The following is a 21398-nucleotide window of genomic DNA, read 5'->3' as shown; positions in this document are numbered from 1 at the left end:
ATCTGCCACACACCCAAAATCAGAAAGTGTCTACTGAACTACTACTAATTTTGAGAAAGGTTTCATTCACATTTAAAGTTAAGGTCCACAAGTTACCCTTCAAATAGCTGAAAACTGGAATAGTCTAACAGCTTTTCTCATAGTGCCAAGGAAGTAAAAAAAATCTCAATTGTTCTTAAAATGCTGTTGTTTATATCACTGTTCCACAATCTTCTTCTCTAAGTGTCTCTTTTAATTATGCAGTCCTTTTTTGATAAGTGGGAAAGTAATGACCTCTTTGGATGAATAAATGGTAATCTGATTCTATTCCAAAAGGATTATTTGGCTCAGATATAATGTCCTTTAGACAAATGAATAGTTAATAGACATATTACTGAAATTAGGACCAAAGAATTCATAATAATGATCCCATATTTTATTAATAACTATCACCCTCAGCTTTTTAAATTTTTAAAAAATATATCTATAGGGCTTCGTAGGTGGCGCAGTGGTTAAGAATCCGCCTGCCAATGCAGGGGAAACGGGTTTGAGCCCTGCTCCAGGAAGATCCCACATGACGCAGAGCAACTAAGCCTGTGTGCCAAAAAAAAAAAAAAAAAAAAAAAAAAATATATATATATATATATATATATATATATATATATAATCCTAGAAAATTAAAGATTTTTAGGGGAACTGAAAGGATTAGCTGTCCTAACTGTATGTATACATTTAACTACACTGGTCTTCAGAGAACTCAGATTATAGTATTTTGTATTTACAATATTTCATCACCTGTAATCCTGATGGAATGTGCCTGGACAGATAACTCCATGATCCAAATACCTGCTATCGGGGGCAAAGGGGATCCACTTCTAGCAAATAGGCTCTGTCTCACCCAACCACATGCAATCATTCATCACAGAATCCTGGGAGGGTCATAAATTCTTTATAAGAAGAAAGCAGGAAGGGAGGAGCACAAACAAATAGAAACAAAATTGAAAATATGACCTATAAGGGATGGGGTAAAAGGCTGTATTTCTTCCTGGTACAATGCTAGATTAGTGCAGTGAGTCACTATGCTCTCAAAGGTTAGAGTACAATGGAGAATCAACCACCTACTTGGACAAACTCAAGTATACGAAATAGTTAATACTGTGGGGTTCAACATGTTCCATTATTTCATAATGCGGAGAGCCCAGCTTCACAGTCTCAAAACAGGAGGATACAAAAAGGGTTGATTCAAGCCTGAGGTGAAACTTAAGAACCACCTGTGGTTATTTTAACATCTATGCACCAAAAAAACACACGTATAGATACAAATAGAGCTAGGGTAGAGTCCTGGCATGTCTTTAGAATATCTCCCCCTATATTTTTCATTCATATTTATTCTGCCCTCCTCATCAGATGTGAAGTCTGTCAAGGATGTGTAGTTAGTTGCTCTCTGCTCCCAAATGGACCTTTCTTTACAAATATTTGAGACTGTTACATGAGCTAGGCACATTTTATCTGATAGGTAAGTCGGAAGAAATTTGGAACTAGGGAGTAAAAAAAGCACATTAATGGATTTTTAGTAACAGGGTATCTTAGAAAGATAGGTGGGCTATTTACTTCAATGAATCCACCTAGGAGCCGGGTGAGAAACTTGAAAGATCTAGGTTAGGACAGAGCAACGGCCGGCTGGCAACCAATGACTGACAAGGCCTCGGACTAAAGACATGAATCATGGAGGGTGGGAAAGAGAGCTACTGTTTTGTTCTGATTTATTTTTAATCCTTTCTCAAATAGTTCATTACAATTCAAAGTAAGTGAGAAACAGAATAGGTGACTAATCAGTTGGCGAACAGACATTGTAGCTTCTTTATTTCATCTTTCAGATACATGAGAAATTTAGGCTCACACGTAGAGAAAAATTAGGAGTAGAAGTTTTACAACATTGGGGGAAAGACTCAAAAGACCATTTTTCTCTGAAAGCAAGTTACTAAAAATTCTGGGGAAACAGACCACCCCCCACCCCCCCAAAAAAAAAAAAAAAAGCGAAAGATGAGAAATGTTTCACATTCCGGACCAGTGGAATAGAAGTGCAGTGGCTACTGAAATACGGATACTCAAGAGCTGTGGCAGGACCTCACCCAGAGAAAGTCTGTGTCCGTCCCCGCCGGGGTAACAGGAGATACCAACATCCTCCTGATGGCTGCAGTCATGCCTTCCCCAGGATCTCCGGGAACACTGAAGGAAACTGGTTTCCTTTCCTGAGCAGTTGACATCATCTAACCATATGGGCCCTGTTCTTTCTTCAAAGTGGTTTGCAGGGGCTTGTTTGCCATATCTGCAGCAATAAAATAAACATCGTGCATAGAACTGCTGTCTCTTGTTTCAAGGAACCACAAAACATAAAATAAACAACCTAATTAAGCGGCATGACTTCAGAAGGTAAGTATTTGTTCTTTCTCCTATCTTGAGAACTCAGTTCTAAGAGCAGTGTTCCGCTCCATCACATATTTTGATCATCTTAACAATGTGTGATTGATTGAATGGTTTACTAGTGGATAATTAATCCTTTTTTCCCAACCATTCTTGTGTTTTGTCTACAATTTAACCCACCAGCCAGACAAAGAGATAAACCTCAAATTCCGGACCATGGAAATAACACAGTGGACCAGAAAGTGAGAACACTTGTCTTAGCCTCTGAAGAGCCATCTAACCTCATTTGATTTCATTAGCTCCCCAAGGCCTCTTTAGTATGCTCTCTTCCAAAATAAAAAGTGTAAATTATTTCAGTGATTTCTCAAGCACCATTTCCAATCCATGATGAAACTTGGATTTCAGCCCATCAAAATCAGACTAATGACAGTGTTCTTAGCTTTTCATAAGGTTACAGAAATCTGATTAAGATTTTTATAAATTATATTTATGTTCCAATTGACTTTATTTGTAACACTGCACTACAAAAAATCCTAAATGTATTAATAGAAGTCGGAAAGATCAGCAAAATTAAAAATTGGTAACTAAGTCAGTTACCTCAGTTCATCCTCCTCCCAATTTTGTTTTCTTTTGTTCTGTAAAATCCAAACAAACCTCCAGAAATTCCTGGGCTTAAAAATATTCGAAGTGTCTTTCAGTTCTCAATCTATATAATTAAACTTTTACGCATAAATTTTATGTCACTTCCATCAATGAATGTTCTTATTATTTCTGTACTAGGAATATGAAGAGATCCTTCCGTCTGAAAGATGAATTTTCCTAACTGGTTCCCCATGAATTTTCCTAACGGTTTTCCCATGCACTTATTTATTAAATTTATTTAACAAGATGAACATTTCAGTAAATTAAAACTTTTAAATGCAACTTTTAATGTCATTCGAAGACTTCTTTTTTGCTGACTAATCAAGTCTTAGCTAGAAAAGTAATTATCCTAAATCCCATATTGCTATCACTTTCAACTTATACCACGTTTCCACAAAATGCATCTATATGATTACCATCTGTCCATATCAACTATATAACACAGCAGGAGGTCATTTTACTTTAGGATTTCATTTGTATGAAGAAACCCAGAGTTCACCCTCTTTCTCATTCCAAAAGAGTATATTCTCTTTCAGAAACTCCTCCGTAAACTAAAATGTAAATATAGCACATGCCTGTTCTACCTTCTAACACAACCCTTTAGAACTTTTAACAAATACTGAGAACACTTTTAGAACCATTAAGTTCTGATACTCTGTATATGCAAGAAAAATCAAATGTATTTTTGAAACAAAATAAATAAAATAGGGAGAAAAAAAAATCAGCATCACTCAGTTGTTTTCATTAATAAGAAAAATATGAAAATAGTAACTAGTATTTGTGAATCTTCCTAAATTTGTGAAAACAGGATACAGTTCTCAGACTAACAGATTTACTCGGATGAAATGACATTTTTAAGTAATTCTTATTAATTAAACATCAATATTTATTTGGCTGGCAAGTCATACCCCTTGACCTGATAATTATAATTGTACTGCCCATGAAAATTCAAAATATTGGTCAATAACACGCATCTACACCTTCATGATATCATTATTTATAACCGGAAAAATTACACTAATCTAAATATTAAGTATATTATAGTATGGACATTCAATAGTTATTATGTTATAAAAAATTATGACTGTGGTAATATAAACGTAAAAAACATGAATAGAAAAAGTATATATCTACTACTAGAGCTGTTATAAAGTTATACACACAAGTTATAATAATGATGGTGAAAGAATGGAAAAATTAGGGGTAGTTTTTTATTTTCTTTATTTTCCAAACTTTCTCTAAAATTTTATATTACTTTTAGAAATTTGAAAACATATGTTTAAACATGGTCATACCTAGCTTGAATTAAAGCATATTTTCAAGGTTTAATAAATATTTGCAATTAGCTCTATCTCAAGCTGAAATGAAATGAATTTGCTCATTTTTTCAAGCATGAGACAATAACTTCAAGCATGACATAAAAATATGGAAAACAAGAAAGAATAGGCATTCATGGGCTTCATTCAGATATTGGCTCAAAGGCATCATTTGCAGTTACTTCACCCAACTTAAGTCTTTACTCTGGAATGCATTATGTGTATGACATGAAATGTATTGCCCAAAGTGTGATACTCAGTTTTTAAGAGAGTGAGGTCAAGGGTGAGTTCTAAAGGTCATCTCATGACAAGAAAGCTGTTTTTCTCAAATAAAAGTGATAATTATCATCACATTCTGAGAAAGGAAATAATGTAATACCAAAGCATTTGACACCGAACTTCTCTGCATTTTTAGATACAGTGATGTCAGTACTAACAACATCCAATAGTAGCAATGCATCAGAATAAAACAGCATTCAAAGCATACAGTCTTACTTGAATAGACACAATGGGACCTAAAAGTCATCCGTGGCTCCAACCAATTATTCAAGAAGAGGGGTGGTAGCAGGAGAGGCAAATGAGATAAATAGCAAGATATGGTTATTTATCATCAAAGAAAATGTTACTGGTCTCTTGTTGTTGTTGAATTTCCATATATAGATAGGTAGATAAGGTAGGTAGGAAGGTAGGTAGAATAGATACATAGATAATGATTGAGAACGTGTATTTTTAGTATCATAGAAAATACAAGTAAGGATTACAAAATGAGACTTTTAAAAATATAACTTGGCATTTAGCTGCCTCGTGTCAATGGATCTTACTTAAATCCCAGCTGTCGGCAAACCACGTATGTATTCAGCTCAGTCCAGCCATCATCACAGACAGTGCCCCACTGTCCCTTGTAATACACCTCCAGGCGACCCTCGTGGCTGCCTTTACCACCTGCAAGTCTGATGACCCCATCTGTGACAAGAAGGAGACACAGAGACGAAGCAAATATTTAATCAAAAAAAAGATAGAACAACATTCTAATTTCACGAGAAATATCACCCTACTCGGATCTCTCTCTAAGTTCTTTGTTAAACTTCTATTAGAACTGTGCTCAGTGATCTGAGGTCATTGGATTATTTCTGGAAATAAGTCATAACACATATCTGTCCTAACAAAATAGTCTTTCCTTTTTATTTGTACTCCTGTATCTAAATAGAAAAATATACTCTAATATAATTACAAAGTAGTTATTTAGATTTCTCCAGATTAAATAATATTTGGGAAATTTCCTTTGCCTCAATCTCCTTAAGTATGAGCAATATTAGTCATTTAAATGTAAAAAGTAAAAAACAAACAAACATGGTAACTTGTAAACAGTTCAAAACTTTGTGAATGAAAAAATACTGAAATATGGGGACAGAAAAAGCTATTCTGGTTAAAGAGTGATCTATCATGTCAATGCATTTATTATTCCTTATGCATTCATAAACTATAAAAACTGGGGTACATGTTTTACCTTTGTTCTTTTATCGATAATATAAATCTGAATTTGAAACTTGTGAAATTCAATGAATAATTAATTCCCAGAGAATCCCGCATAAAGCTTCTAAGCAGATACACAATACAATAAATTTATTCCCAAAAAAGTATATTAAAAAGCCATTTCCATCCAAAATAATCCAAACACACCCCCCCCAAATGCAATATAAAAATAATCTTGGGTAAAAGTCATACTTTTCATGAATCTGTGGGATCTTTTAAAGTATTGATAAATGAAGGTCTCCTAGCAACAGAATCACTTATTACTGTAAAACTTCACTGTCTGCAAAGCACTGTTACACCTGTTATCGCATTTGACCATCACAGCAACACTACAAGACTATCCTCATTCGAAAGAGGAGGAAACGGAGGGTCAAGCAGATGAAGTGCTCTGGCTTACAATCTGGTGTAAATTTTATATTTCTATTGTGTATAAACGTGTTATTCTAATGAAAACAACACTGTGTATAGAACCATGTAAATAAAAAAGAACTTCAGCATTTCACAGTCTCTAAGAAGTGTTTCATTTGATTTTTTTTGATAAATTTATTTATTTATTCTTGGCTGCATTGGATATTCATTGCTGTGCATGGGCTTTCTCTAGTTGTGGTAAGTGGGGGCTACTCTTTGTTGCAGTGCGTGGGCTCCTCATTGCTGTGGCTTCTCTTGTTGCGGAGCACAGGCTCTACAGTTGTGGCGCACGGGCTTAGTGGCTCCGCGGCATGTGGGATCTTCCTGGAGCAGGGCTCAAACCCATGTCCCTTGCATTGGCAAGTGGATTCCTAACCACTGCACCACCAGGGAAGTCCCATCATTTGATTTTTTAAGAAAGATTATAGCCCCCAATTTTTTTCTTCAAGCTCTTTTTACTATAGAAACAACAGATTTGTGATGACCCAACTTCTCTTGGCTCTCTGCTTCTCTCTTCTTCCCCCAAAACATTTGAGTACATACACATACACTCATTTGCACTCAGAAATGTCCTTCTTGCAACACAAGACATATCTTGACAAGCAAGCTGTGACTTGGAATAGTCTGAATATTGAACACAGCAAAGGTAACTTGGTTCTTTAGTAGTGTGCTCCAATCAACAATCCCATCAGTACAATTTTACCAGCTACAAACAGATTCTGAGTGTCAAGATAGGTTAATATATGAATGGACTAAATATAGAATTATAATTCCTAATACCCCAAATTTATCATTGCACACTGAGTTTGACTATTGGGTACTATATATTGCAACAAGATCATATTTTCTGATCTAGCTTTATAGGACTGTATAGCTTGCAACTGAAAAATTCAGAAATGTCTACGAACAAGGAGATAGCATTTTAATATACAGTTTGCGTTACCTTTTTTTTAAGTTTTATTTGGGGGATTTATTTGTAAGCTCATTTAGTAACATTAGCTAAATTGAGGAGAAGGGAAGGTAAGCCCAAATGGTGCTGGGGACAAGAGTTGGTTAAGATTAATGGAGTGAAGTTCTTACCTGTGAGAGGGGTACAGGACACTCCAGCATCTTCTTTATGGCCACAGTTATGCTCTCCCCAGGAACTCTTTGGACACTGCTCAATAGAAAGCTCATTCCCAGTGCAGCGAACTTCATCCAACATTACTGGGCCAGATCCTTCCCCAAAATATGCCTGAGTCCATGCTTTGGCAATGCCACTGGCAAAGGTAAAATTGTGATTAATTCATAATTTCCCTTATCAACTCACTCCATAGGTCACACATGACTTGCTCTATTTCTTTTTCGTTTGCTTGTTTGTTGCTCTTTATATTTTCAGCCATCACAAATGTTTCCAGGACTGCTAGTTGTTCCCCAATATTTACTCTCCTTTTCTTCATTAGTAAAGGGAACCTCAGATTTTTAGGAGGACAATGGCTATCCAGAATGAAGACCACATTTCTCACACTCCCTTCCTTGTAGTGAAGTTTGTTTGTTTATTTGTTTGTTTTAAAATCTGTGTAACACAAAATTTACCATTTTAACCATTTTAAGTGTACAATTCAGTGGCACTAAATACATTCACCTTGTTGTCCAACTATCACCATCATCCATCTCCAGAACGTTTTATTCATCCCAAATTGAAGCTCTGTACTCATTTTATGTGACTAAGTTTTGACAACTGACATTTAGGTAAAAGTGTCATGTGTCACTTCCAGGAAGTATCCTTGTCCCACTTCCGCCTTCCTGCTGACTTTTAGGCATAGGTGATGGCTAAAAGAGAAGCTATGTGGGTCCATAAGGTGCCACACTAAGAATGAAAGAACTGCAAGCAAGAAAGAGCTTGGGATCCTGATGACTGTGGAACCACCATACCAGCCTTGAGCTGACTATCTCCGGTCTCTTGAGAGAGAAATAAGCTTTTGCCTTGTTTAAGCCACTGTTACCTTAAGTTCTCTGTCACTCACGGCCAAATATCTCTTCGCTCAAGTTTATTTGATGCAATTTATTTCTCCCACAATTCAAAGAGATACCATCTTCTAGAACCCCAGCTTTCAATGAAGATCATGATTGCCTGTCAAAATGGTTAATGACTTCAGAAATTGCATCTTCAGCCCCTTTTAGCCTTTTAGTTTTTAGACTAGAGCATTTATACTCTTAGTTTGTTTTTCAAAGATACTGTATCTATTCCCCATTATTTTAAGTCGTTTTTTTCCTCATAACATTATAATTATCTTAAGAATTTACAACCAAAACAAAAATATAATTTTGATACATGTAATTCAAATGTTACAGTCCAGAAATAATGTTTTATTGGAACAAAGCCACACTCATTCCCAACTTGTTGTCTGTGGCTGCTTTTGTGCTACACAAAAGCTCAGTCGAGTAGTTGGAAACTCTAAAATACTCACTATCTGGCCCTTTACAGGAAAAGTTTGTTGACCCTTGCTCTAGAAGAAAGAGATTAATGAAAGCAAATATGAAAACTGATTTAGAGAACACTGAAAGTTGGAGAACAGAGGAGGAGGAGACAGGATGACTAATGCAGGTCATGGGGAAGCCAGATAGGAAAGCTTTGGAGAAAGGCAGATTAACAGCCTCCTTGGATCTTTGCCCTGGGATAAATGCTAAGAAAGAAAAAGATTTGTTAAGTAAAATTTCAATGGGTATAATTCTTTGAGCCAAGATTAGGTGCTATGAGAAAAACAGGGACCAATATGACAGAATATAAAATTTGATCCCAAACTCATAATAGAAACAAAAAATAAACTCCAGATGGTTTACAGACCTAAAGGGAAAGGTGAAGGAAGGGATGGGAAGGGAAGGGAAGGAAACGGAAGAGAAGGGAAGGGAAGGGAAGGGAAGGGAAGGGAAGAAGGGAGGAAGATGGCTAAAAAGTTAATATAATGAAATAGTAAGAACATAGTTCTTATAACCATGGTAATAAGAGAATTTCCTGAACAAGATAAAAAAATCCAGAAGTCAGAAAACAAAGACTAAAAAAGTTAAATTTAACCACATATAAATTTGAACTCCTATATAGCAAAATACACCATAATCAGAGTCAAAAGGCAAACAAGCTGGAAGATATATTTGTAAAATGTAACAGCAATCAAAGAAAAAAAAACCCTAGAAATAAATAATAATAACATTATTATCATCATGAAAGATAAAATGACCAACAGAAAAAAATAGGGCAAGGAGAGGAAGAGGCTATTTACAGAAGAAGAAATACCCATGGCCACTGACCATATGGTAAAATGCTCAACCTTACAATGGTCAAATTAAAACTAAAAGAATGCATTCTTAGGGCTTCCTAGGTGGCGCAGTGGTTAAGAATCCGCCTGCCAATGCAGAGGTCACGGGTTCGATCCCAGCTCCAGGAAGATCCCACATGCCACGGAGCAACTAAGCCCGTGTGCCAAAAAAAAAAAGAATGCATTCTTACATATCCTTAATATCATTTTCATTAATATTTAGGCTAAAAGTTTACAAACTAAGTGCTTTTGGTTCCCAAGAAAAAAATAACAAACCAATCCTAAAATATTCATTAGTTGGGAGTGACTTGAGATGGGCTGGACAGAATAACTGAAATATATTGTATTTCAAATATGTTAAAGATTATGTGATAGAGGTCCTAGGTAAAAGCAAAAGGCCTCAATAATTGCCTCTGGACTGTGTCCCTTCCTTAAGGAAGGACACAAGATAAGAGAGTAGAGGCCTGAAATAATGACTCTGGGGAAAGTCACCTACGTTATAATGCAGTCTTAAAACACTATTTGGGGGCTTCCTAGGTGGCGCAATGGTTAAAAATCCACCTGCCAATGCAGGGGGCACAGGTTCGAGCCCTGCTCCAGGAAGATCCCATATGCCACAGAGCAACTAAGCCCGTGTGCCACAACTATTGAGCCCATGTGCCACAACTACTGAAGCCCACACGCCTAGAACCCATGCTCAGCAACAAGAGAAGCCATGGCAATGAGAAGCCCGTGCACAACAGAGTAGCCCCAGCTCACCACAACTAGAGAAAGGCCTTGTGCAGCAACGAAGACCCAACACAGTCAATAAGTAAATTTATAAAAAATAAATACAAAATAAAAGATATGGAATCATTTAAAAAAAACACACACACCATCTGGGTGTTTTATTTTCTTCCTTATATATTTCCATATTTTCCATTGCTTATACACATTATTTTAATGATCACAAAAATGTTTAATTAAAATAAACTAATCAGAAAAACTAATATAATAAATACAAGAACCAAAAATGAAACTAACTAGGAAACTATGATGTAAAACAAACTAGGTTTCCTAGATAATTTTTGAGTTTATTAAAATTAAGATGATAATGTTTATAAACACACAAATTCCTTCAGTCAGTCACTAGTATTTCCTGGTGCCCTGGACAATGCTGACCTTCAGGGGAATACCAAAGAAACTGATGACTCTGCCCTTCAAGAGACTGTGCAATACTAGGAGAAGCAACATTAAACTCACGGGTTGTTCAGAGATAAATCCACAAATGTGGTCACCTTGTCTTTGACAAGAGTCAAGAATATACAATGGAGAAAAAGCAGCCTCTTCAATAAGTGGTGCTGGGAAAATTAGACAGCTACATGTTAAAAAATGAAATTAGAACACTTCCTAACACCATACACAAAAATAAACTCAAAATGGATTAAAGACCTAAATGTAAGGCCAGACACTATAAAACTCTTAGAGGAAAACACAGGCAAACACTCTATGACATACATCAAAGCAAGATCCTTTTTGACCCACCTCCTAGAGTAAATGGAAATAAAAACAAAAGTAAACAAATGGGACCTAATGAAGCTTAAAAGCTTTTGCATAGCAAAAGAAACCATAAACAAGACAAAAAGACAACCCTCAGAATGGGAGAAAATATTTGCCAATGAAGCAACTGACAAAGGATCAATCTCCAAAATACACAAGCAGCTCATGCAGCTCAATATCAAAAAAACAAATAACCCAATCCACAAATGGGCAGAAGACCTAAATAGACATTTCTCCAAAGAAGACATACAGATGGCCAACAAACACATGAAAACATGCTCAACATCACTAATCATCAGAGAAATGCAAGTCTAAGCCACAATGAGGTATCATCTCACACAGATCAGAATGGCCATCATCACAAAATCTGGAAACAACAAATGTTGGAGAGGGTGTGGAGAAAAGGGAACTCTCCTGCATTGTTAGTGGGAATGTAAGTTGGTACAACCACTATGGAAAACAACTTGGAGGTTCCTTAAAAAACTACAAATAGAACTACCATATGATCCAGTAATCTCACTACTGGGCATATACCCAGAGAAAACCATAATCCAAAAAGAAACATGTACCGTAATGATTTATTGCAGCACTATTTACAATAGCTAGGACATGGAGGCAACCTAAATGCCCATCAACAAATGAATGGATAAAGAAGATGTGGCACATATATACAAGCTATAGAAAGGAATGAGATGGAGCTATATGTAATGAGGTGGATAGACCTAGAATCTGTCATACAGAGTGAAGTAAGCCAGAAAGAGAAAGACAAATATTGTATGCTAACTCATACATACGGATTCTAAAAAAAAAAAAAAAAAAATGGTACTGATGAACCCAGTGACAAGACAAGAATAAGGATGCAGATGCAGAGAATGGACTGGAGGACACAAGGTTGGGGGGGCGCAGGGGGTGAAGGGGAAGCTGGGATGAAATGAGAGAGTAGCATAGACATATATATACTACCGACTGTAAAATAGATAGCCAGTGGGAAGTTGCTGTATAACAAAGGGAGATCAACTTGATGATGGATGATGCCTTAGAGGGCCGGGACGGGGAGGGTGGGGGAGAGTGGAGGGAGGGAGGGAATATGGGAATATGTATATAAGTACAGCTGATTGACTTTGGTGTACCTCAAAAACTGGTGCAAGAGTGTAAAGCAATTATATTCCAATAAAAAAAATCTAGAAACAATAAATGCTGGGGAGGGTATGAAGACAAGGGAACCTTCCTGCACTGTTTGTGGGAATGTAAATTGATACAGCCACTATGGAGAACAGTGTGGAGGTTTCTTAAAAAACTAAAAATAGAACTACCATATGACCCAGCAATCCCACTACTGGGCATATACCCTGAAAAAACCATAATCCCAAAAAGATACATGTACCACAATGTTCATGCAGCAGTATTTACAATAGCCAGGTCATGGAAGCAACCTAAATGTCCATCAACAAACGAATGGATAAAGAAGATGAGGCACATACATACAATAGAATATTAGTCAGCCACAAAAAGGAACGAAATTGAGTTATTTGTAGTGAGGTGGATGGATCTAGAGTCTGTCATACAGAGTGAAGTCAGAAAGAGAAAAACAAATACTGTATGCTAATGCATATATGTGGAATCTAAAAAATAAACGGTACTAATGAACCTAGTGGCAGGGCAGAAATAAAGACGCAGATGTAGAGAACAGACTTGAAGACACAGTGGGGAAGGGGAAGCTGGGACAAAGTGAGAGAGTAGCATTGACATATATACACTACCAAATGTAAAATAGATAGCTAGTGGGAAGCTACTGCAAAGCACAGGGAGACCAACTCGATGATTGGTGATGACCCAGAGGGGTGGGATAGGAAGGGTGGGAGAAAGACTCAAGGCGGGGGATATGTGAGTATATGTATAGATACAGCTGATTCACTTTGTTGTACAACGGAAACTGGCACAACGTTGTAAAGCAATTATACTCCACTAAAGATATGAAGGAAGAAAAAAAAACCCAAGGGTTGTTAAAGGCAAATAAGTGCTATGTGAATTCAATAAAGCTGTGTATTCTCTGTCCTTTCTTTATGTACATTATGTCTTCCCCAGCCCTGGCAGTTCATTTGTAGTAATAGTTCCAGTGTTACCTACTTTCTTACCCTCTGACCACAGGATAAATTTGTGGAATAGGGGTTCTTTGATATAATACACTGATTTATTAGATTATTTTCTGTAAAGCTGTTTGACCTACATAGCAGCAATCCTCAGTAAACACTGAATTGATTCTATGTCTGATCCTTATCCAAAACATTCCTAAACCTATTTAGCTAATCTGATTGTATTCATATAAAGTTTTTTTTTTTTTTTTTCATAGAAAAAGAGCAAATAAATAGTACCATCTGACTAACTCAATCCCTGGGCTTAGCTACTACTTTGAACGGACAGAATAGAGTTAGACAGTTCTGTTGTGCAAGATAATTGCTTGTTAGATTATAAAAGATTGGTCCTTTGACTGCAAATATCAGTTCATGACACTTGTAACATTTGGGTGAAAAACTCATTTTTAATGGTCAATAGCCTGTATTTCTCCCTGGAAAACAATCCCCTCCATCTCCAATAATGATATTTGAAGTACACTGAATGATTACTGTATGCCAGACACTGGTCTAACAGCTTTATATGTATTAACTCTTTAATCCTCCCTACAACCACATGATGTTATTATCCCCAATTTACAGATGAGGAAACTGAGGTCCAGAAGTTAGTAATTTGCCCAGCATTGCACCACTATTAGGGGGTAAAGCTTGTCTGGCTACAGAACAGACCCTGAAGCACTTGGCTTTCTCGCAGTCTCATGGGGCATTTTCAGTTAGGTGCCCATGGCATCTCAAATACAGTCTGTCTAAAACATGTTCATCATTGTTTCTTCCTACAACTACTTTTCTCTCTTGACTTACCTATTTCTTTCAGCCCTATATTCATATTTATTCTTTTTTTAAAGAACTTTTATTGAGATACAGTTAACATACAATAAACTGCATATACATATTTATTCTTATTAACACCCATCTATTTTGCAAACAGTGTAAGGTGTAACATGAAAGAAAAAAAATCCAACATTGGCACCATAAATCTCAAGATTCTGGCCCTCACTCACAGTATGATTTGGGGGCTTTGAGTAATCTCAGAGGGCCTAACTTTCTCATCTGTTATGTAAGGCCTCTTTTCTGCTCAATAATTCCACATACCAGAAATGTTTATAAAGTATTTAAAAATTAATAAATAGTAAAATAGAACATTTTTTAATTGTACCATAAGAATTTTTATTCTGACCACTCAATAATATGGCTCTATATGATAATTTTATAGCAAAAAAAAAAAAACCTAAAAAGAAAAAAGTGTTCAAAAATCTAAAGTTCTTATGGCATATCCACACAATAAAGTATGATGTCACAGTTCTACACTATGCTTTTAAGAGTCTTGAAAGACATAGGAAATGCTTCAATGTTAAGTGCACAAAAGGAACTCCAATTAAAATGTCTCTACCTGAGACTTCACTGAGTACATATGCATTCTCAAGTTCAATTTTCTAACATCCAGCTGCCTTTCCTGCCCCTCATCTCTCTCCGAGTTCTGGCTTAATCAAATTTAAGTATCTTAAGTACAGTAATTCCTTCTGTGTTTTAGGAAACTTGCCAGCTACCAAAATCTACAGACACCATTAAAAGATGAGGGTCAACAAAGACAGCATCTCACAAAGGAAATGTAACTAGCACTCCAGGGAGGCATTACGTAGCTTCCCTTTGGGAATTCAACAAAGCAAGCACGACTGAGATGAAATTTGCTTAAGAATAAATCATAAATTGAGACAAGCAACAATTATGCTGTCTGCTATCAACCACGTAACATTAACAATTATTTCATCTGAAAGTACTGTGCCTTTAAGTGAGCAAAACAAATTCTAGGGGAAGAGCAGTTGCAGAACATTGCTTTACTGTAAGCTTATGAAAGAAATATAAAATCAAGGGAAAGAAAAGCAAACGAACAACATCAGTTCAGAGCCTAGAGTACTTATAATAAAAACAAATCTCCACCAAGCTGGATTGTTGGTTATTACACAGGCTTGTGGAGGATCTTTGCTGCCTTGAGTATTCAAAGATATTTTTCCTTTTAATCATTTTTCCGAACACAAATCTCCTCATACAAAAGATAGCAATGAGGCAATGCTTGAGAAAGATATAAACACTTTATTCAACCCATGCATGTGTTCAACATTAATAGTCTTCCTTGTGAATATATCTCTATATTCTTTCCATGTAGTAGACTATTGTTTGTCAACGTGATCTTTGTTTAACAACTGTTTACGTAAGTGAAAAAATTTTGCTTGGCTCTCAAGAAAGAACTCTACATTAAAACACGAATTTTTAGAATCACTTCTATAACTATAAATGTAATTGAAATTTACAGTATGTCATTAAATTTTCTATACGTTTTTCTAAGCAACAAAAGCTTCCCTTTTCCCATAGCAATGTAGTAATAATAATAAATGCCTTATAGCTTAAATTTAGAGCAATCTATACTGCAACTGGTAATGTTAAATATGCTATTACTATACCTTTAAAGTTCTTAGTATTTTTGGCAAAGACATCGATTTCTTAGTAACTGACATGAAAATCAATTAGCATACCACTGATAACACAACTGGTAACACAGTAAATACACATATATACACATTAGAGTCTTTTAAAAATATGGAATTCATAGATACAATTAACTAAATAGAAGTTCTGGACAGAGGAATAGTGTTTGATGATCTCCTACCAAATGTCCAGCTTACTTTGAAATGTTTAATAACATTTTTCTTTGAATGTTTAATAACATCTTTCAGCTATAACAGTCCTTAATTATAGTCAATGTATGTTGTGTACTTACTACGTGTGCTAACTGCTTTAAAACCACTAAACCCTCTAAATCAGGAAATATTTTATAGGTGAGGAAACTACAACTAACAGATATTCTGTAATTTTTCTCATCTCCAGAAATACGACTCAAATTCAGGCCATTCTGAGTACAAGGCACAAGCTCATAATCTTATACTATGCTGACTCTGACAACACCTAAAATTTTGAGAAAAATTGGTCTTGAAATTGATACCCAGTCAGAACGTTTTGAAAATCTAGTTTCAAAATTTATTGATAAATAACGGTTTTCTCAAAAACAGCTAATTGGCCCTATTCCTTACCCATCCAAAGAAAAGTGATCATATCAGTCAGATCATACACCACCAGTAATTACAAGCCCTATGGACACAGGACTTTGCGTGCTTGTTCCTTTCCCACACGTGATCTGTGAAAGAGCATTTAGGTCGCAGAGTCAGTTACAGGGGGAGAATGTAACCTCAGAGTGAAGGATTAGGCTGATGCCACCTTAACCCAGTGCTTAACCTTATCCTTATCAATGGGGAAAAAACCAGAGCTGCTCTGTGACTCCTGATGAGATGCAAGATAACACATCACCTTTGATGGTTTCTACCCAAAATACTTGATCAACTTGATCTGATCAAGCTTTTGGACCTAGGCTCCCATTTCAGGAGTTACAAGAACCAAAGGAATAAGCTAAATGACACCAGGAGGAAGAAATGAGACAAATCCAGAAGGTAGGAGAGTCTCCGAAATAACTGGCTTGGTCTTTGGTCTCTTTGATAAGTCAGCGTCACGAAAAGCAAGAGGTTGTTCTAGATTAAAAGAAATTTCAGGGACATAACATCCAGATGCACTGCAAGGCCCTGAACTAAATTCTGCTGTGGACAAACCATCTGTCAAGGACATGGTGGGAACAACTACAGGAATTTGAATATGACAGAGTATTAGACAAATTCAGAGTGATTACCATTTATATTAGTTGTGATGATAATTTGGCTATGTAGGACAACAGTCTTATTTCTTAGAGATGTATACTGAAGTATTTAGAGGTAAAATGTTGAAACATCTTTATTTTGCTTTTTCAATATTAAATGCAGCTTTGAAAAAGAGGGGGGTCAGCTGCAGAAACAACTGTAAAAAAAATTAGTGTAGATGGTTCAAGGTTCAAAATTGGTGCTCCAGTGTCAAAGATCATGCTTAACTGGACAAAATGATACATGGACAGAGAAGCTTTAATCTCAACAAGCCTCCACCTCCACTCACCCCTACTTGCCACAATATGCTAAATAGTTTTTTTCTAATTTAAAGTAAAATATCAACTTCCAAAAGATTCCCTAATATAATTTTAGAGAAACTTTTAGGCTAACCAGACCAATGTTCAAAATCACTAAAGACAGGGGTTAGAGGATCCAAAATTATAATGTACTATTCCAAAATAATCACAGTTAAAGCAACACAATGTTGGTTTTCATAGTGCTGTCTTTATCACACATGTCTCATTGCCATAGCCTACAGAGGAGTTATTTCCTTTGTACATTAATAAACATCTTTTGTTCTAAACACATACCTCACAAATAGGGAAGCAAAGGTCAAAAGTTTAGACAATAGTTGGGGGAAAGAAATTGAACTTCAGTTAAAGCCCAACAACTTGTTTCATCATATGACTTTGATAAGTCACTGCTAGTCATTACCTGGGAGTAATGTAAAGGCTCCCGATGAAAAGTGGTAAAAGGCTTAGATTCTTAGGGATATAAAATCAGCTGAATTCAGATACAAACATGTTAGACCTCAGAGTACACAGCCGTTCTCTTCAGGGAGCCGACAGCCTAATACAAAGATCAAAAGGTAGCTTTTTCTATTTGTTCAAAGAAATCTGCAATTTAAACACACATGCCTTTGGGTACTGGAAATAATAAACTCAAAATTTTAAGCAAAACAAAACAAGAACAAGAAAAAAACAACCTCAGGCCCAGCTGCCTGCAGACCACTTCTGCATCTGCATCATCCCACTGGTCATCACAGACGGTCCCCCACTGACCGGCGTGGTAGAGCTCCACTCGACCCTCATGTGGACTGCTGCCCCCAGCAAGGCGTAGGACCGGGAACGCAGGGCCTGCACAAAGTGAAATTAACAACAAAGTAAACCTATGTATTTACACTGAGCGATAAAATCGGGTGTATTCTATTTCTTTGCCGTTCTCAATAATTAGGTTATATTTATTAAGCCACTTCAGTGATATGGACATACCCACACTAGTCTAAATTCACTTTCCCCCAAGGACCCCAGAAACAAGAAAAGCCACATTCAAAACTGCAGTTATTGGAAACCCTTTTGATTTTTATGGTACTGTGGTGATGGCATCGATTTTTTCATTTACAGAAACTTGAGCGTTACCAACATGTAATTATTAAGAATGGCACTTATGTCTATACCATACTTGTTTTCAGCATAGAAATATTTTTATATTTGTAGAAATCAAGACAAAGTTAACATTCTAACACGTTATAACAAGTTGGTGAATATCACAGCCAGTACCTTCAAAAAACAAAGAAACCTTGAAAATTCATTTGGGTATGAATTCATACTCTGTGAAGAGCCACCAGAGGCTTCCCACTGCAAATTCCTTATTCTAGTCTACAATGCCCTTATCTAGCTTTGTCAGTTTCTGAATTTCTCTCTCTTTATCCTGGTCTAGAACTGACACAGAGAATGTCCTTCCCTTTTGCCCATGGACTTCAGATACCCAGCTACACAGAAGGCATGTGATAAATATCTGTTGACTGACTGGCTTGGCAAGTGATAACTAAAAGCCTAGAAAGGATATCCCAAACAAGGAAAAAGAATTAGCAATATCCATTCATTCAATTCAGTTTATTAAGCAGGTATTAGGCAGAGGGGCACTGCACAGACACTACCCTCAAGAAGTATTTGCCTCAGGACATCAACATAACATGAGTAGATGAGAGAGCATCGAGAAGACCCCACAGGGGTTCAGATGCAAGGGGTGCTTGCTCACCATTGGGGATAATTAGGGAATCTCTCCTGAAGAAGCTGGTAGCTGAAGAGGGCCAAGATGATGGATGGGATTTGAGAAGTCAGACATGGGGGAAGTGCAGTTCAGGCAAAACGAACAGTATGAACAAAAGCATAGAAGCACAAAGCTGCATATGTTTGGGAAACAGTACAACAGTCTAATTTTTCTGGAATAAAGGATGTGAGATGGTAAAAGGTTCAGAACAGGCTGAGTTCCTGTTAGGAAAGTTAGTCACATCTTTTGCCAAACGCTCATCATTTATCCACATGAAACATGCTTCTAATTCCTCCACAGTGTTAGCGGCTATCAATAAATGGTATTTGGACTCTCAGATTTGGATTCAAATTTCACATTTGAGAAGGGATTTAGAATAGTGAACACTTTCATCTACTCATATCCTGATATTTGTAATATAGTTTTCTTACATAAGTCATCTAGCACTTGTAATTTGTAAAAGGATAAAGGTTTAATAAACATAACTGTTCTCAATATTGTATATTAGCTTCCTATAATTACTGATCACCAAATTATGATAATAAACTTGCTTACATGTTATTATGTTTATTTTTCCTTTAAGAAGCTTGGAAAATATAGAAAAAATGGTGGAAAAAATGTATAAGTTTCTTAAATTATTATATTCTCCTCTGCCTCCCCTCACCCCATCTCCATGGTAAACTTGGAGAAAACAGAAAAAAAAAATTTTTTAAGAGGAAATTTAAAATCACCTACAACCTAGATACATTATGGCATATTACCTTACTTTTTTTTTTTCTTTTCTTTTTTTTTTACCTTACATTTTTTATATGACACGTTTTACTTTAAAACATGTAGTTTTTCCACTAGTTGTATAAGTAACTGTAAAAATATAGAGACGCTCAAAGACAAGATTTAGTCAACCTCTCACATCCTCCCAACAAATACACACACAAAAAATCATTTGAAAAAGAATTCAGTGAAGTAGTTGACTGATATGTAACTTATGGATAAATAAAACTCCCAGACATTTTCATTTAGATTGCTATTTCTTACGTCCAGTACTCATACACCATCTTCTACTTTGTAAGCGTTGGAAAAGTACTAGACGCCAAGATGCTAAATGTAAATTCCAAACTAAAAGAAGGTATGAAAGGTCTACCACTATGCTTTAAGGTAGACTCCGTGCTTGCTGACTTGAACTATTTGCTTTTACAGTAGTAAAATAAATAGTAAATTAAATTTACCATAAAAGCATTTTTTCACTCTCACTTCTAATTTATCTCAACCTTCTATATCTTATACATGCTTACAACCGACCTTAAATTTAGTTCTGCAACCAGTGTATAAATAAGTGGGTAGATCACAGAGAGTAGAATGAATTTTTTTTTAGAGATCCTAAAAAAAAATATTGTTTTCAAGATTTTACTTACTTCACTTCTTGAAAAATGTTAAACATATTTTATCAATTAGGTTGAACATAGAATACAAGCAATATCTACAAAAAGCAGTGCACTGTTGAGCCTAATTCACAACATCCCTGATGTAGCAATGTGTAAACATGTATTTGCCAAAAGCAGCATTACCCAAAGGTGGAGAGGCAAAGGAAGAAAAGGAAAAACTTACAAGAATCAAGATTTAATATGTACCTTGCCTACCTACAAAAGGATTGTAGCTCTCCGAGCACATGCCTGTACCATATCCTGTACCATTTCCATTGGTTCTTCTGGCCAATTCATAGGAATGACCCTAAATTCTCTGTATGTTTTGTGGTGGGAGCTTTTCAACTCCTCCCCTGATACTTGTACTCAAACAGAAACCACTGCCCTGGGCTGGCTGCTGGCATTCTAAGACCTGGGACATCTGGTCAGGCTGCTGTCTCCAAGGAAAATGCAAAAGGGATACTGTGACAGTGTGGTAGCCTCAGGTTGTGGTCACACGTTAAAACAACCATGGACCCCAGAAAACCCATCTGCCCCTGTGAAAGCAGCTGTTCCCTCCTCTGCTTCCATTCATATGAACATAGGCGTACTAGTACAGTGAAACCATACTCTGATCATCTCATGCCTAGTAAATGGGGCTTAGAAAGAGTCCCTGTCCAAGGAAGCAATTTGTTTTATGGAATGTGCTATCTGCAACTCAAAGGAGAACGGTGGTACCATGATTCTATTCCATTCTATAAAATGAGGGTATTTTGTTGTAGTTGGTACTTGATATTTGGTTTCAAGATGATTTTTAACTTGATTCCATCACAATTTTCCATTACCAAAATGTGTTTTCATATACAGTATATAATATGTCTATAAGCGAATTAGATAAAATAGGAAATATGTTAAAAGTGAGGTCAGGAGGGAG

At 36.2% G+C, this 21398-nt stretch overlaps 1 protein-coding gene across 1 annotated transcript in view; it reads right to left on the bottom strand.

Moving 5' to 3' along the window:
* The window catches only part of PRSS12 (serine protease 12), a 71614-nt gene that overhangs the window by 31903 nt on the left and 18313 nt on the right, over positions 1–21398 (bottom strand). The window contains exons 4-7 of the mRNA XM_057706220.1: positions 17998–18148; positions 7383–7561; positions 5183–5324; positions 2112–2308 (exon numbers count right to left, since the gene is read on the bottom strand). Of these exons, the coding sequence (XP_057562203.1) occupies positions 2112–2308; positions 5183–5324; positions 7383–7561; positions 17998–18148 (669 nt within the window). The remainder of the gene's footprint in view (positions 1–2111; positions 2309–5182; positions 5325–7382; positions 7562–17997; positions 18149–21398) is intronic.

Source organism: Hippopotamus amphibius, chromosome 13 (genome assembly GCF_030028045.1).
Source record: "Hippopotamus amphibius kiboko isolate mHipAmp2 chromosome 13, mHipAmp2.hap2, whole genome shotgun sequence".
Lineage (NCBI taxonomy): Eukaryota > Metazoa > Chordata > Mammalia > Artiodactyla > Hippopotamidae > Hippopotamus > Hippopotamus amphibius.
Note: the sequence above shows the minus strand (reverse complement) of the source record. Positions and strands in the feature narration are given on the sequence as shown.